The sequence below is a fragment of the Cervus elaphus genome, chromosome 12 (genome assembly GCF_910594005.1).
Source record: "Cervus elaphus chromosome 12, mCerEla1.1, whole genome shotgun sequence".
Classification (NCBI taxonomy): Eukaryota; Metazoa; Chordata; class Mammalia; order Artiodactyla; family Cervidae; genus Cervus; species Cervus elaphus.
Window position 1 is genome coordinate 36,238,689 of NC_057826.1, and position 18,632 is coordinate 36,257,320.

General features: G+C 37.9%; 1 protein-coding gene across 8 annotated transcripts in view; it reads left to right on the top strand.

Annotated features, from left to right (window-relative positions):
• The window catches only part of FERMT2 (FERM domain containing kindlin 2), a 72,380-nt gene that overhangs the window by 52,410 nt on the left and 1,338 nt on the right, over positions 1-18,632 (top strand). For 4 of the 8 annotated variants that reach the window (XM_043919051.1, XM_043919052.1, XM_043919050.1 and 1 more), the window contains 10 exons: positions 1,176-1,283; positions 4,841-4,975; positions 5,682-5,731; positions 6,929-7,053; positions 13,395-13,501; positions 13,767-13,988; positions 15,975-15,998; positions 16,528-16,548; positions 17,127-17,251; positions 17,578-17,719. In XM_043919051.1, the coding sequence (XP_043774986.1) occupies positions 1,176-1,283; positions 4,841-4,975; positions 5,682-5,731; positions 6,929-7,053; positions 13,395-13,501; positions 13,767-13,988; positions 15,975-15,998; positions 16,528-16,548; positions 17,127-17,251; positions 17,578-17,719 (1,059 nt within the window). The remainder of the gene's footprint in view (positions 1-1,175; positions 1,284-4,840; positions 4,976-5,681; positions 5,732-6,928; positions 7,054-13,394; positions 13,502-13,766; positions 13,989-15,974; positions 15,999-16,527; positions 16,549-17,126; positions 17,252-17,577; positions 17,720-18,632) is intronic. The other 4 variants (XM_043919053.1, XM_043919057.1, XM_043919058.1 and 1 more) reach the window with 2 other exon arrangements.

The following is an 18,632-nucleotide window of genomic DNA, read 5'->3' on the forward strand; positions in this document are numbered from 1 at the left end:
TGGTAGCTCTATCTTTAGTTTTTAAGGAAACTCCATACTGTGTTCCATGGTTTCTATTTACTACAGAGTTGGTAAAGTTAGTTTATGTTTTTTAATATCTCTCTTCAACTCTACTTAGGTAGAAGAAAAGTTTTCTGAAAGATTACCTATTCAATTACTTTCAAATTTCTAATTACATATCCCAGATGCTGCTTCAAAAAAATTCTTTTTAAGTCTACATTTCTCTGTTTCATAGCCAAACATTGTAATGTGTTTTTGCTGTCAAGTGGTTGTCATCATCTCTGCTACTGAAATACTGTGCTTTTCTGATAAGATGTAAATTTGCTATGAAATCTGGAGTGTTTCCCCCAGAAAACACATGACACAGAGATTTGGATCTTTTGCTTTCGTATCATCCTTGTGGGTGGGAGGACTTCTCTTGTCTGCCTCTGATACTTTTCATGTCTAGATTGTAGCCTAGATTTTAATGTATGTATTTATCATCTTAAATTATGTGCTTAAATAATACTTTGTACAACACTAAAATGTATATAGAATTACAGAAAATCATTTTAATTCTTTTTTAGGCTATATCATACCTAATTTTGGTAAAGCCAAAGGTTTCTGGGAACACAGTTACATTTGCATGGGGTAGGAAGCGGCTATGCATTTTGTTACTATTCTAAGCTATATAACTACTGGTTTTTATTAATATAACTGGGTAATTCAGTAACACTTAAGTAACACATTTCCACAAATGTGTGTGTGCCCTTTATTTTGAATTTTTAAAATAATTACTGTTTCCAAGGACCTGCTACTTTGTCTGGGTATGCATTTCCACAGTAAGCAAGATGTTCCCTGAAATAATTAATTTACTCTGTGATTATGACATGTTAGTGTAAGTTGCAAAACAATACTAAAAAGCAGTCAGTTCTGCCTTACTTTAATGTCTTCAAGTTAAATTCCTTTTGTTAAGGGTTAGTATACCTAATGGTTATTACCCTGGAAAATAACATACAGAATCTACTTTTAATAGTAAATATGTAAAAATCTTTTGGCATATTTTAATGCCATTTTTAATGAAAAAATTAAAGATGGTATATATAGATATGTATAACCCTAAGGGTAGCTTTTTTCCTTATTGCTAATGTTAAAGGTAACATATTACAAAAGAATTGTGTCTCTTTTTGTTGCAGTATGATGCAATCAGAATCAATCAGCTTTATGAGCAGGCCAAATGGGCTATTCTTTTGGAAGAAATTGAATGCACCGAAGAAGAAATGATGATGTTTGCAGCTTTGCAGGTAGTGAAGAGTATTGGTAAATTGGACTTTAAAGGGGAATGGATAGGGGATTATTTACATGGTAAAGTGGCATAGTAATTCCAGTAGTATTTTGATATAATGTTTTTTTTGTTTGTTTTGGGGTTTTTTTTTTGTTTTTTTTTTATTTTTTTATTTTTTGATATAATGTTTTATTTTTTGCTATGTAGAAAGTGAATGGACACTTAGAAGGCAAAATATGTGAATTTAATTTTTTTGTCTTATGTATGAGTTTAGTGGTATACTTAAGTAGTTACTTTTCTGTATCCACTGACCCCCAGATCTATATTAGCTTAAAACTATCCAGTTTTCCCCTGGAAATAAAATCCATATTAAAAATCAGATTTCTGAAATGAAGCCTTGCATAACTTCATAAATAACTGGGAATGGTAATATTTGTAAAATGGGCTACAGCAGAAATTAATACCTTTTAAGATGATAAAATTTTAATAGACTAGTAAAACTAAACATAAATAAGTCCTAGAATGACATTTCCTTAATAAGCAAGTAACTAACATTAAGCTAGTATTTTTCCAAATGTGGATCTTGCATATTTCAGAATTATAGTAGGGCTTACTAAGAAATTAATGTCCACTGATCTCCCCTCTGGTAAAGTAATATTAGGATGGCACCCACAGTTTCATTCTTAGAGACACTGAGGTCTGACTGACCACTAGATTAATCTTTCTAGATGAATCATTTCAGATATCTAAGTGTTCTCAGATTATGGTCGAATTCCATTTTCACGTAAAGTTCTGATTAAGTTGATGTTCTTTGAGTACAATAAGCAAAAAGAACATTTAGTTTTGAATGTCTTTTACTTTAACAGTGATTTAATTCTTCATTAGAACACAAATAAAAATGTTCTCCATCTTCCAAGTGCTTTTATGTACCCAGAAAAGTGTCTCAGTTAAGACTCACAACATTGTTTTTTTGAGAGGAAGAACAGCTCATTTCTTCTTCGTTTACATTCTAAAAGAGGGAAATCAAAATGAACTCCAGATGGTAAATGAATGAAATAGTTTAATTATTTATTTTCTAGAGACTTGCTTAATCAGATAAGACTCTTTTTTATGTTTCTGGATCATTCAGGCTACCTGAAGAATTTCTTGAATTAAACTCTGGAACAGTTTTTGGAAAATATCTCACTTGGTTACAGCATTCTCTCTACATTTTTCCCACTTAGAGTAAGGGCTTTTAATTCTCTAGTGAAAATTTTGCTGATGACAAAGTAAATAAGAAAACTTGTAAAATGTATATGGAGAAAACCACAGCTTTTCTTACATGGTATTTCTTATCTTTGTTATTATAAAAATAATGCATTTTTTAAAAAAGGCAACAGTTATATGCAATGCCCAGCACATAGTAGGTGTTCAAAAAATAGTTATTGAATGAGTGTACACATAGTTGTATTGTCACAGAAATGGGACTATTCTGCGTCTTTCCCCAACTCCCACCCCATCCAGTAAACATTAGATATTCCATTTCAATTTAGTAGAAAAACACCTCAGAATGCTGGATTTTAATTCATGGAGACTGAATGCCCCAAAGCATAGCTTTCCCTGGACCATTTTAGAATCTAGATTCAGTGAGAGAAATTTGGACTACAAATCCCCTGAGTTGTTAGAAGCCTTCCCAGAAACTGACCCAAAGCCTCTTGGAAGCCATCCAGCCCAAGAAGGGGGAAACTCAGAAAATATGGCAAGGAGAAGCCTAGTATTTTTTATTTTAGACATAGGCTGCACCCTGAACTATTCTTTTATTAGAACTTCTGGTTCCTTGTGTAAAATAAATCTACAGTAGTAAAAAGAAACAAAGTACTTCAAAGTAAGAAGCTGTGGATTTTGAAAAGTTAGAAAAGTTAGTAACACTGTTTTTTAAGCATTTAGGTCCAATCCTGTATTGTAACATTTAACAGATGCCCCACCCATGCACATTTGAAAGCAAAGCTGGATTTTATGACCAGTCCCATTCACAGCCAGGATTTCTCCAGTATAACTCATAAGGACCTTCTGCATCAGATTCATCTAAGGCACTTAGCAGCCTGGGGCCCAGGCTAGACTCCAGATTTGCTAAGTCAAAATCTCTGAGGGTGAACCTAAGCATCTCTATGTTTAACCAGCTCTCCATATGATTCTTCTTATACTCTGATATTTGAGACCACTGCCCGAGAGCCTCAACCTACCTCCTTCTCCATGGTTTGTGAATATGAAAGTTTTCTACCATTATAAGGATCTCATTTCAACACAACTGAAGATACAGCCAGAGAGTAGTAGTTGTTAGTCACTAAGTTTGTGACGCCATGGACTGTAGCCTAACTGTAATCCATAGACTATAGCCCAGCTGTAGTCCTCTGTCCATGGGATTTCTCAGGCAAGAATACAGGAGTGGGTTGCCATTTCCTTCTCCAGGGGATGTTCCCGACTCAGGGGTTGAACCTGTCTCCTGCATTGGCAGGCAGGTTCTTTACTACTGAGCCACGAGGGAAGCCATAGCTAGAGACTAGTCATTATTAATTCACTAAATCTTAAAAGAGAGGAAGCTATTGGCCTCTATTAGTTAATTAGATAATTGGCCTCAGCATTAGTTTACTAATTGTTCCCATGAACAGATTGTATTTGGTGAATGAATCCTTAAGAAATAAGGATTGCTACTTATTTAGTGCTCTGAAAGATAACTGATTAAGTGATTTAAAAGTTTTGCTTAACTTTGTATAAAACCTCTTAAGTTTAGCATCAGAATCTCATCATTAAAATTTGTTCTAAACCATTTATCTAAGTGTGTTTAAATCATGACTAGTTCTACACCCAAAGGTTTTTTTATATATATATAGGAGGACTTATCACTACTCATTATGTATATACATATATGTATATGTGAGTATTCATGTGTGTCAGGGGTGGTGTATGTATTCACATATAAACATGTTTATTCTTAGGTGTAAATGACAATGTAAATTAGGTTTTTAGCATTGAATTGAAGATGGGGGTGGGGCAGTGAAACTTTAGTTTTCAACATAATAGCAATAACTAACTTCCCACTGCAGGGTAATAGTACCCAGCAGTAGTAAGTAGTAATAGTAGTAAGTAGTAATAGTAGTAAGTAAGATAAGGTAACCAGTGTTAATGCATTTATTCAGAAGACCTTATGCATTTTCTGTTCATTCATCCAGTACCTGTCGCTTCTAGCTTGCGTGCTAAACGTGGAATACTGCAGGGGAGGTGGGACACTTAAAAGTCACTGCTTGTGTAGAGTTCAGTGGAAGAGGTGTTAACTCTTAAATCCTAGGGATTCCTAAACTGAATTAATTTGTGTTTGTCAAAAAAATCCTCCTTTTTTGAGTAAAGATTTATTAGCAGGTTTAGGACACTGATTTCAGGTGCCATGCCCATCATTTTTCTATCCTTCTAATTCTTGGGAGACTTTTAGCCTTTCGGATTAGGTGACAAAAGGCATTCAATATAGATACAGATAATAATCTCACTTTAAAATTCATAGTTAGAAAAATCATTTAAATAAAATGTCACTTCTGGTTTTAGTATCATATCAATAAGCTGTCGATCATGACATCAGAGAATCATTTGAACAACAGCGACAAAGAAGTTGATGAAGTTGATGCTGCCCTTTCAGACCTGGAGATTACTTTGGAAGGGGGAAAAACATCAACAATTTTGGTAGGGTGAATCTTTTACCTATTAATTTAGTCTGATGCTTATACCATTTTATGGAATTAGGTTTTCATGAAGTGTTTTGAGACATATAGAGAAATATTAAATGCTTTAGAGAATACAGACATAGATTTTCCAGAAATTTTCAGGGAAGTTTTTTACATTAATACTGTTTAGTCTCTAGTGCTTCCAACACAGTAGAGAGAGATCTTCTGCCAGTACAGTCTGCATATTCTCTTACAAGTAGTGGGAGAACATTTCTGCAGAGGAAAAGTTAACTTCAAGCCACGGTAAAATCCGTTCATTGATCTCCAAATTTGAAGTATTACAAAAAGAAGAGGAAATAGATCTCAGTAAAATTTTAAAATGCTTAGATATTAGCTATTACAGAAGAAACACTATTCTCAGGACTGTTATGATTCAGAAAATTTCTGTATGCAGCTATAAACAGTTTTAGCCATATTAGAATCAACACTGCATTCTTGTGGGTTGTGTAAATTACTGTATTGATCAAATTTTTAATAGCTTTTTATGCCATTTGAAAATGCCTTTGTACTATATGACCATGTATATAGTACCTTTAAAATCTTTATAATCTGTAATTTATGTAATTTTCCTTGTTTATTGAACAAGCTGGTTCTTAATATCAGATGCTAAACAGAGTTTCAAAATTTTTTAAAGTGAGAAAAAAATGTTTTCATTCTTCTCCTAGGGTGACATCACTTCCATCCCTGAACTTGCTGACTATATTAAAGTTTTCAAGTAAGTACAAAAGAGGAGGAATTCCAAATATTAATAAATAAATGTCAGTTTTATAGTCACGTTCACATTCTTGAAATTTATGTGACTGGCAAATGCATCTCTAAAAGCATTTGCCAGTTATATGAACACTAAATTATAATGTGGAAAAATTTCACCTTTACAAAATTAAAATTCCTATACTTATTAAGTTGTTTTATCTGATAAACATTTTACTTAAGGCGGGGAGGAGATTGTGTTACTTAGATGGATTGTATCATGCAAATTCTAAAACATACGGTTCATATAAAGCATCCTGTCTAAGTGAAAGCAGTACATAGTGAACTGCTATTTTCAGTGGTTATTTCCTTGTTCAGAGCCCCAGAATTTATTGGATTCTACTCATTTCTTCATGGGATATTTTACAACACGATTCCAGAGTATCTTATCTAGATTTTTAAATGGTTGGTCTAGTCATACTCCACAGAATCAAGAGAACTAGGCATTAAGGCAGAAAGAGGAAAGGAGGTGATGTGGAATATAAGCTCTGAAATAAACCATTTATTGTAGCTGAACATAAAACAGCTCCACATAGTAACGTTTCTAAGGTACTGACCTGATTTCAGATGCTGCTCCCTACCTCCACTTTGTTTTCCTTTTACCCACCTTTTTCATCTACCTACACTTTTCCTTATCCTCTCCTCCCCATGCTTCATGTTTGGCATTGGAGTGGCAAGTGAAAGTCACCACTGCAGTACATCCCTAGAGATAATTGCTTCGCGCACTTTAGACTTGCCAGGCAAACTTGCCTGTTTAGGGAGGCTCTGGAGGCAGCCCTGCAGACACCACGACCCTGCAGGTACTTCCAGGACCCAGGAACCTTCCAGTTACTGACATTTCCTTCACTTTTACTTTCCTCTCCTTTCCATGTGACCTGCTAGTGATGGGGACAGCTACAACTGACAGAAAACTGGAATGTTCTCTTAGGGTCTTTCTCTGCCCACTCACTGTAATATCTCCTGAGCAGATTGAGAAGAAGGGGAAATTCCAGTAACAATAACACTGAATAGAACACACTAGACGAAAGGGAACTGAACTCGGCATATATAAAACTTGGCCTCAGACTTTTAATATTGTGAGATTTTGCTGCTAAAACATAGCATTGATAAAGTTGTTTCAAAAGTGTTTTTTTTCCCCCTTCTAATTCTGTTCGACACATAGGCCAAAAAAGCTGACTCTAAAAGGTTATAAGCAGTATTGGTGTACCTTTAAAGATACATCTATTTCTTGTTATAAGAGCAAGGAAGAATCCAGTGGCACACCAGCTCATCAGATGAACCTAAGAGGTAAGGAAAGCCTTGGAATGACTGTATTGATGGTAGAATATCTGTTAGCTAATATTCACTAAACTTCATTTTGCTGGGGGATAAAGCTTTTAGCAGTTCCTTTTGCTCCTTTAGGTACTTTTTTTAAGTTCAGTATTCAGTTTCCCATGAAGATTTTGTTCTAATCTCTGTGCAGCCCTCGCTTGAAGGGTATGCTTCCACTTTTATCCCAAATACATCTGTGGCGTCCCTTTTCTGTTCTTCAGCATGAGGACATGGGGGTTTTCTCATTCTGCGGGAGCTGCCCGCATATCTGCTTCAGATTCTGCCTCATTCTCATCTCTGCTGTAGTCCTCTCCCAGTTTTCGGGGCTGTCTCTATCAGCATCCTACTCCTTTTCCTCACCTTAACAGGTAACCAGCTGGTTCAGCTCAAGTCCCCAGTCTCTTGGCTTTCTGACTCACCAGTGGGTTAGCCACCGCAGGGTTTTACTGAGTTCTTCCCCTTTCCCAACACCTCTCGCCTGCACAATTTTGTTGTCTTTGACGCTGCTCTCATCCTGGGTCCCGGGGCAGCCCCAGGAGCCCTCTGAGGCTCCCTCCTAGCTGAGGTTCCCTCTGCTGTCTCAGAACAGGGGCTGGTATTTGAGCACATGTTGCTGCGCCTGTTCCCACGGTCCTGTGGCCTAGACTGAGTCCGGCTGAGGGCTCAGAGCTGCTGGCTTTGGTCTTTTTTCCCCCATTCAGGTCTGTGGAGTTACAGCTTCATTGGGTTCTAGTGACTTCCGTTTGTTCTTCACACTGCTTCTTCACCTCTTTGAAAAACCTGTTGGATGCATTGGTTCAGGGGGGAGGAGCATTTCCTCTCCTGGCTGGCCTGGTTCTTCTGCAGCTAGAGGACGTCCTGCTGCCCCTTGCTCTGATTTCTCTCTACACAGCCTTCAGCTGCGCTTGCAGATTGCCCATGAGCCTCTCACTTGCAGTGATGTTACTTAAAGCTGCCAGCTTGCTTCTAGTTGAGACACCACTCCCTCTGGGCAGCCGTGCCCCTGAGAACTGCTCTCCGGCACGCTCTCAGAGCACTCACCACGCCCTTGGTCCCTAGCATGTGTGCTGGAGGATGCAGGGCACACTGGCTTCTCACTCTTCACACTCCTTCTACTGGCCTTCCCTTATAGCAGAGGCTGGAAGACTAAAGGACATTTTCCAGATTCATTTCCAGTGAGACTGAGATTCCAATCAGATGCATTCTTGCATTCCAGTCAGATGAATTCCCAACTGAGTTAAGGGGTTGGAGAGGCAATTAGGAAAGGATTTAAGTGTTTCCGGGCTCTGGAGTTACATCTGTAGATCTGTAATCTTTATTTTTTTTGCTACATTGTGTATTAGAATACTTTTAGTATATTTCAGCAAAATGTCCAAATCTCTACCCTGTCTCTCTTCTGCCTAGTAGTCATCTGTGAACTATTGCTTTATAATTACATGTGTGTGTGCTAAGTTGTGTCCAATTCTTTGCAACCTTATGGAGTGTAGCCCGCCAGGCTCCTCTGTTCATGGGCTTCTCCAGGCACAAATACTGGAGTGGGTTGCCCTGCCCTCCTCCAGGGGATCTTCCCTACCCAGGGATCAAACCCACGTCTCTTAGATCTCCTATATTGGCAGGCAGGTTCTTTACCACTAGCGCCACCTGTGAAGCCCATTTATAGTTATATACATTTTATTAAGGGGCTTCCCTCATAGCTCAGTTGGTAAATCATCCACCTGCAATGCAGGAGACCCGGGTTCGGTTCCTGGGTGGGGAAGATCCCCTGGAGAAGGAAATGGCAACCCGCTCCAGTATTCTTGCCTGGGGAATCCCATGGACAGAGGAGCCTGCCAGGCTACAGTCCACGGGATCTCAAGAGTCAGACACAACTTAGCAACTAAACCACCACCACAACCACTGCATTTTAATAAATAGAAAAACCTCTGCTCTGGGGTAGAAGATTGCTATGTCCACGTATTGAAATTCTGTAATTTTCCTAAAACTTCTAGTTAGACTCACTGCCTTTCTTCCTAGGTCATGAGTTTTTAACTTTTGGATCTTTACCATTATTTGTTACTCTCAGAATACATTGCAGCTGTCCTCTTGCTTCCCTTCCAAGCAGCCCAGGATCCACTCCGATTATCCACTCTCGATTTAGAGGTTTAATCTGTCTTCTGGACCCCATCTTCTCTGTCCTTGTTACGTCCTTAGTCTTCTCTCTGTGTGACTGAGAAGTTAAGTCCTGGATGGAGAACAGTTTACAGGGTGTCCTAATCCCACTTCTCCCACGTCTTTCCAAAGGAGTACTTTTCTAGCACATCACACTGGTGAGGGTAACACTAGCCTAAAAATCAAATGGCCTAGGTTCTGCTCTGCCACAAAACAAGCCCTGTGATTTTGGAAAAATAACTATCACGACCTTAGTATCTTCCTCTGAGTAATGAGAGTGCTGGACTGGATGCTCTCTAAGGCCCCTAAGATATCTCAAACGCACAGTGCCAAAAAATGCAGGTCAGCAGATGCTGACTGGTCACCCATGCCGCACACTGTGCCAGGTACCAGAGTGATGAGCGAGAACAGATTACAGTCACATCCCTAAGATGTCAGAGAATACCAGGAAATAAACAGCTACAATTTGGGCAATAGTAGGACTTTAAAAAGTAAGCAGTAGGTCAAAGGAACAAAGAGGTAAGGATGCTGTATCAGTCTTCAGTGATTTTGGAGAGAATTAGGGGAAGCTTAATAGGGGAAATAACATTGGAGTTAAGATCCCAAAAAGAAAATTGCAATCCATGAAAGGAAAGAGGAGAGTTGGTAAAAGAGACTGACGTGCAAAATTGCTTGGGGAAAAGCATCAGCAGTCACTCGGTGGGTGGATGAGGGGGCATGCTTCTGGAGTGTGGAGTTGAAGCTGAGAGGGTGCATCCTTCCCTGATAGCTGCTGAATCCATTCCTTTTAACAAGAAAGGTGACAGCAGGAGTTAAACTTGTTAAGGAGATTGTTTTCTAAACTGGCAGCAATGAAGTGACACTGAAGGATTATGAATATGATAAGATTCATCATCCTTACATTGGCTGCAATGTAGAAGAGTAATTATAGAATAGTGATACTGATCCAGGTTACACTTATCAGCATGGGTGAGAAAAGGACACAACTTTGTTAGATTCTCAGGACGTTCAGTCAACAGACTGGATGATTGACCTGGGAGAGGCTGGGGGAGTGACTTGATCCTGGCTTGTACAGTTGGGTGGATAGGGTAATTCTGAGATTGAGAATATATAAGAGCAGAGTTTGGGGAGGAAGATGAGCTAAATTTAATTGGGTTATTTTAAATTTGAGGTGCCGGTGGTGTATCTGTTTGGAGCATGGGTAAGATCCATGCTGCAGATACTGATGGGGTAGCAGTGAGTATTAATAGTAGATGCAGCCTTTGTAGTAGTTGTCTATAATATGAAAAGGCTGAGAGCAGAACCCTGCAGGACACCCTTGTTTAAGGGACAGGGCAGATTAGAGGGGGTGAAACTTGCAAGGGAAATAAACAACAAAAAAAATATCTAGGAAGACCATGGAAATGAGGTATGATAGAAGTTAAAGGACAGAGTAGTCAATAGTATCAAATGCTACAGAAAAGTTATATTAAGCTTCCATAAGATTTAGCCACATGGAGGTGGTTCATGGCCTCTGTTAAGAACAGATTCATCAGATTTCAGTGGGCTTTTATGCATGGGAACCAAAGTACAGTCACTGAGATGGGAAACAAAGATAGCTTTTTGATGAACCTCATCTGTGACAGGCAAGGAGGAAAAAGGGCAGTAATAGAAGAGAGAGGCCTAAAATGGAGAGGTGTTTTATGGTTTAAGATGGGAGACTCAAGGAAGTTAAATGCTGATGGAACTGTCATGTAGAAAGGAAGGGAGGTGGGAGGACAGGATCTCTGTGATGGAACAAGGTACCTGACAGATGGTAGAAAACTGCCTGCTCGGATAGGAGAGATACCTTTTCCTCTCTGTGGACGTGAGGGTGGTCAGGTTTATCTGCTTTGGCGGCAGGAAGTTGGGGGACCTCATTTCTGATGGCTTTCATGTTCTTGGAAAAATAACAGGTGAGGTTGTTCTCTAAGAGTAGCATAGGAGGCCTGAGAAGATGTGAAATAAGCATTGTTGAGGATGTTAACGCAGAATGGTTGCAAGTGTTAAGGGGCAGGTTGACGTTGGGAATCTACATGTTTCTAGTGCAACTTACCTGCTCAGTTTTGTGATCCCCCCACCCCTGCCCATCTTGAGAGTGCTCAGCAGCCAGAGCATAGGCAAGTAAGAGGTAGGTGGTTGGGTTGAGCCAGGATTAAGGTTTTGCTAAGTGTGTATAATGGAAAGACAGTGCGTCTGGTGAGTTGGAGGTGACAACTAGTGAAGCAGGGTCCAGGCTGGACTGCAGAGAAAAGGTGGAAACATGGAGCCAATGGGGAGAGAGTTGTGGGGTCACAGGATTGGGTCTACCAAAGATTTTGAGGGGATTTAGGATTGAAGATTGTGCTCAGAATGGGCTGTTTGCAGTTAACATTTCAGAGGATTAGTAATTGGGTTGCAGTAAGGTCCAGCATGTTACCGTGGAAGTAAGTAGCCAAGGAGGTGTGGAGTGAATATTGTCTGAAATGTGGCTTCTGAGTGCCTCTGCCTGCACTAGTGCCTGAGTTACCACTCTCTTTGTCTCTCTCCATGTAGTTTTCTTGATATTTTACTTTAAAAAAAGGTCTAATTATTATGGAGTTGCATACTTGAAATATATTTGAATGATTAATGAAATTTGTGGAAAAGATTGTATATCTTCAGACTTCTCTTTGTTTTAACTTTGCAGGTTAAACACATTGCCGCACAACTTGCTGAGTGTTTGTAATGATTGTATAGGAGTTGCACGTGGTAGCTATGTGAAGTAAATACTCTAAAAAGAAAGCAAAGAGGGAGGGAAAGTTCATCAAATTCGAGATTGAAGTTAATTATGGAGAGGAGAGGATCTCTCCTTTATCTACAATGTTTTGTTTCTTTTATTTGCTACTTAAAACATTTATTTGATGAGGTAAAAAATGATAGTTTAAACATTTGTTCAGATACATAGAAGCTTACTCTCTTGTTGCTTGTACTTTATTTGTCAGGAGAAGTTGCTCCAGTTCAGGGACAAAGGCAACAGCAGGCTCTGCTAACAGTTTACATTCTTCCCCACAGAGTCTGCACTGTGGTCTTAACACGCATTGAGGGCAACATGAACTAAGTACTAACAATTGGAATACTCTTTGGGGAGCTTTGATATAATCTTTATCTTACTGATCCTTACAGCATCACTGTGAGATAGAGCTTAAGGTCAGGGAATTTGGGCATAAGTAAATATGATATACTTACTAAGTGGTCAAGAAAGGTCTGGAACCCAAATCTGTCTGCTTACAGAGCTCTTCTTCACTATTTTATACTGGTTACTAGTTTAGGCTGACCATTGCCCGATTATCTATCTGGGTATACATTCAGTAAATCTGTTTTCTCTCCTATAAAGCCATAAACTAATGGTTAACAGAGTTGATTACAGGGATTTTTTTACAGTCTGTAAATGTGCGTATTCCTGAAAACTTGCCAGTAAAGTGAAATTCTGCATGCCCTTATTTTCATGCTGACTTCCCATGTATGTAAGTTTATGTTACCTTCTGTGTCAGATGGACTCCCAGAATTTTGTGCAAGTCAGGAGAGCCTGTGCCTTAGTCTTCCTCGCACGCAGCCATAGGAGGGCAGAGCAGCGAGTGAGGAGCAGTGGGGCCCTGAGGGGCCCTCATATCGGACCCCAGCTCACACTGGCTGGTTCCCCACGCATGTGCCTTTCTTAAAACGCATCATAAAGTCATTTATTCTGACCAGAACACACTTTAGAATTTTATTATGGGAAGATATTTTAAAATCCCTGTACATTTAGAAACTTAGCAAAAAAAAAAACCCTAATAAGATTCAAAGAACTGAATGATATTAAAATAATATTGTGTGAAACTTGTGGGAATGGAGTGCAAGTTTTCTATGTATAATATCCTTTTAATAGAACTCTTTCCTTCTCTTCTCAATCAAGTTTTGTGAATTGTGAGGGCCGCAAACTGTGCAGTCACATCTCTTGTATATTAGGTCTGAGTTGAGTCTTTGCTCCACCCCCAACAAAATTACTGAACATAAAGAATTGCCTGATTTGTAGATTCCATTACAGGAAAATCAGCATGTTAGGATGCCATAAAATGGGAACTGCCTGTATTGGCTTGGGATTTCTTAAGTGTAAATTTAACCATTTTAATAATTTTTTTTTTTAACTACAGGGTGTGAAGTTACCCCAGATGTGAATATTTCAGGCCAAAAATTTAACATTAAACTCCTCATTCCGGTTGCAGAGGGCATGAATGAAATCTGGCTTCGTTGTGACAATGTAAGTTTTCTGATTAAAAATAAACCTCAATTTGGGGGATGTCCCTGGTGGTTCCAGTGGTTAAGACTCTGCACTCCCAGTGCAGGGGTCATGGGTTCAATCACTGGTCAGGGAACTAAGATTTCACATGCACAGTGCAGCCAAAAAAAAAACGTAAACCTCGGTTTTCTTTGCTTCCTTAGTGAGTTGACCATTCATTCTTATATTTTATACTCAAAGGACCTATCATGTGGTAGATTCCAAACCTCAGTATTTCTTTTCACAGGAAAAACAGTATGCACACTGGATGGCAGCCTGCAGATTGGCCTCCAAAGGCAAGACCATGGCAGATAGTTCTTACAACTTAGAAGTTCAAAATATTCTTTCCTTTCTGAAGATGCAGCATTTAAATCCAGATCCTCAGTTAATACCAGAACAGATCACAACTGATATAAACCCTGAATGTCTGGTGTCCCCTCGCTATCTAAAAAAGTACAAGAACAAGCAGGTAAACGGTTTTTTACATATACTTTAGTTTCCCCTCTTAAACACAACTTTTTTAGTCTTAATTGGTAGTCTTAATTTTTTATCAGGTGGTTAAGTTATAAGGAAAAAATAGCTTGCAGTCAGTTTAAATTGGTCATTTAAGAAAAGTCTTATTATTTTAATAGGATGGATAATGAGGTAGAATAGTTGGGAGCATATTTATTCTAAACCACCTGAGGAAATTACTCTGCTAACTGGATATTCTTTTCAGGGAATTGAATATGGTCTTACTTACTGCTTTGTGTTCCACAGTTCATGCCATTTTATTTCTTAAATAAAGTAAATGTGATCCAGAGCACAGCCAGCATTTCCCAGCCAAATCTCTGATGACTCTTCTTGCTGTCGAAATGGACCTTTCCAGCTTTGGAAATAAACTTTACGTGGTTTATAGTCCACGTTTAACATTGTATTTTCTTAACATTAACAGTCAAAACCTAAGCTAGATTTGTATAATATGACAACGTTTGGTAAATTTTCGTTGAAATTCACTGCTTTTGTTCCCTCTGTTTAGAATTCCTTTTCTGGAAATGACTACCGTAAAAGGATTGCTATTTAGAAAAATGGTTCTTCGGTCCAACACAAAAGGTTCTTTGCCAGGGGAGTTTCACTTGGGATAGCCCCCAGTATTCTCGATACCCAGCATCATGCCATAAAAGGGAAAAGGCTCCAATTTAGGAAGGGGGTGAAGAAGAACTTTGAAATAAATACTTCATTTTTAATCTAGTTTCATTTTTATCTTTGTTTAAGGAGTAATTTTAAAATGTTATGGGAAAGGCCCAATGAACATACCCAGAACACTTGTTAATTCTTAACTTTAAATACAGCGTTTATCGTATGGGTCTGAAATCCCTTAGGTGGAAATGTTCAAAAGTTTTAATCACCAAGTATTTGTCTTTTAAGTTGCAGAAGTTGTGTAAGCTACATAGAAATTGTTTATCCCATAGTCATATGATGTGGGAGTAGTGAGGAATGGAGGAAATGCCCTCGGAGCTGTGTGGAATGTAGATTGTAAGTTAACAAGGGAAAGTGAATCGAGTACTGATTTCACTTTTTAATTCTTAGGTTAATTCATTTTAAAGTTACTTATAAAGAGACTTGTTTATAAAAGTGATGCCTTCAAAGTCAGTGACTAGTTTCAAATCTTAACAGTTTTACCATTTCACTATCAGGTAAAAGATCTTAAACTATAATTGTGAAGATTGCCAAATGTTACTTTAGCTGTCAGACAGGTACTGAATTGTTTTCCCAGAAGCCTTTAAAATGATAGATTTTAAATAAATAAATAAAACGATAGATTTAGCTGTAAAAAGGTAAATTTTCTGTTGGTGAGTTCTTGACTACAAGTCAACTGAAGATTGTCTTGAGGACAAAGAACGTGTGGCTGTCTTTAACTGGCAGGATGGTAGTATGTATGTGGTCTGAGATTAAGGAGCTTTCTAGCCTTGTCTTCCACACTGTCATCTTATCAAATGCACATTCATTTTGAATTTTCCTTTCCCTAACCAGGAGGTTGAGTCAAATATTGCCCTGACACCTAGTAAGTGTGGATAAGCAGGAGTTCAGTTGCTCTTGCACGGCATATGCTGTGCTGGTTGTTGGACTTGGTGGCTCAGTAATTCGGTTTGTTGAACTGTATAATCCAGTGGCACTCAGGAGGCAGATAGGTCTGAGCTGTGCAGGCCATGGGGGTCAGTCAGCCCTGCCAGGACATAAAGTCTTCAGGCGCATACAGCCTTTGTTGCAATCTATTTTAATTCCCCAAGATTATCTATTAGACTTGCTATGGATATTTTTCACATAACTATGACTCCAAAACTAGATTTTTACATTTTAGAGGAAAGAATTGTTCTTTGTTTTATCCATATTAATCCAAATTGAAATGAACTTGATGTATTTGTAGCCACCACTCCTAGTGTAGTGTATGGCATATTTTTATTTTCCCTTCCAGGAAAAAGGATGCAAAAAAAAGATGGTAATTGAGGGGTTTGCTTTTCTTCTGTAAATAAAGAAACAGTATGGTCACTGCACTTATTTAATGCCTTCAACTTTTTTCTGAAAAGCTGTGCATGGATCATATTATTTGACTCAATATAAGACAAGATTAAAGGCTTTTGAATATTAATTTTTTATCTTGCTACTAAAATAATTAGCTTTACCCTAATCAGTAAGAACTGGTACATGAAGGGGAAAAGGTTATTTGCATTTTAAATTTTCTCCCTACAAATTTCTACCCTTAATTTTAGTAACACTTAACAATCTAAAATAATGTGGAGTGTTTCTCAGTATTCTAAATGGAAAGTAATCACTGCTTTCTCATTTTCATTTTCATGCTTGCATTTACTTTGCTTGGTTTCCACCTAGAGTAATTTTTTTGCATGGTTTTTGGCTGGAATTTTGGTTTGCAGGTTACCGCAACTTTTTCTTTGCTTCATTGCCATTTTTTCTGATTGCCTTTTTTTCTTTCTGCTTCTTTTTTCTTTTCCTCGCATTGCCATCTACAGCCAGGCTATATAAGAGATTTGGTAAGTTCTCCATATTTAAAAAAAAGAAAGAATTAAAAATATTTATAGCCCTAGCTACAATCTCCCCTCATGAGTTAATTTCCCTCTACTCTTTGAGCAAATAGGCATCCCAAAGTGAGTAAATTTTAAACCTAACCTTTCTAATTACTCCTTTAGAAAAATTTTAAAATCATTGCAGTGATTTCTAGTGCTAGAAACCTTTATGGCAGGCACTCATTCTGCTCAGGTATCTTGATACTGAACTTAAAACCCATCTTGTATATGAGGATTAGAACTTGTACTATCATGTGTGTGTGTACTTGAATAAGTCTCAACAATTATATATACCTACTAGCACTTATTGTTTCTTGACATATGGAACTAAAATTAAGAAAAGCTATATATTGAAGTTTAGTTTTGAAAGTCATTATTTTACTAAAATTCCCAAATGTAGCTTCAGTTATTTTCTAATTTCATCTCTCGCAATACATAATTTGGGGGCATGGGGCACATAATTCAAAGTTTTAATCCTTTTTTGTCTTGATTCTACCATGAAAGAATAATATCTAATAGTAAATATGATGTTTACTCATGTTTAGATAACAGCAAGAATCTTGGAGGCCCATCAGAATGTAGCTCAGATGAGTTTAATTGAAGCCAAGATGAGGTTTATTCAAGCTTGGCAATCATTACCAGAATTCGGCATCACACACTTTATTGCAAGGTCAGTGGTTCTACTAAGCACCAATGTGTAAACCTCAGTCTGTGCCTTCTTACTTAATCGACTTCATGTAATTAGAAGTTAAACATTTAAAGCTACCTACTGAGACCCATTAACCTATTACACAGTAAAATTTAAAGAATGTTGGAATGTATTTTCTGTGCTTATAATTTTTTCATCAGAAATTTAAAGTGATTTCATTTCTCTTTTTACTCAGGCAAGAATAGCACTTTAAGAGTTAAAAAGTACATATCTTCAAGAAAAACAGACCGACATGTCCCCCTACCACCCCTGTTTTAAAACATGTATTTATGTTTTTAATTCTGTAGGTTCCAAGGGGGCAAAAAAGAAGAACTTATTGGAATTGCATACAACAGACTGATTAGGATGGACGCCAGCACAGGAGATGCAATTAAAACCTGGCGTTTCAGTAACATGAAACAGTGGAATGTAAACTGGGAAATAAAAATGGTAAGCTGTAACCATGCTGCTTGAACACACACACATAGTCGATATGCTAAAAATGAATTAATTAAGAAGAAAAGGCCCTATAAATGTTTAAGATTCTTTGTGCCATTTCCTCTTAAAGTATAAAACATGCTTGGTTGTTCATTTCCTACTTAAACTTGCCTGTTTTATAAGTGCCCAGATACTTCTAAGAGCATAATATGTTACAATATTGCCTAATCTTTAAGGTTGTCTTTCTCTAATGAATAAATCCTTTCCACTCACAAATAGCAGCTACTCTTTAGTGAATGCCTACTTTATGCCAAGCATGATACTAGATGTTTACATTTGTACCCTATTTCTAAACGTTACCCCAGCCCTGCAAGGTAAATGTATTATTCCCACTATACAAATGAAGGCCATTGTTGTCCATGACCACACACTGAGAATTAGGATTCAGACTGGGATACTTGGGGCTTTAAAGCTTGGCACACCATGCTACCCCTAGCCTTGGAGTACATGACTCTCACTTAAACAGAATATTTCCCTAATAAGTCCTTTGTTTTAGGGTCATTGGATTTATTTTACTGATTTCAATTACTTCATAGAATCTTGTATTTCTGAAATATTCAAACATGAAACCTAAAGGTTAAATAGCTAAACACAGGAAATAGGTTTTCTCCCAGGACTTGAAGGAGACACTCATTAATTGAATCACCAGAGCTCTTTTGGGAACTTAATGACCTAAGCCCCTTGCATTCAGCCTTCCTTTTCAGAACAAGAAAACTAAAAAGGAGGAGGGGAGGGGCCAATAAACTTCTGCTTATGCTTTTGGACTTGAAGGCATTATTAGTTTAGGATTGAAAAAAAACAATTTGAGGACCGGCGAGTGTTTTGTGCTCAGGGCAGACCTTAAGTGTAGTGGCCTCACTTGGAC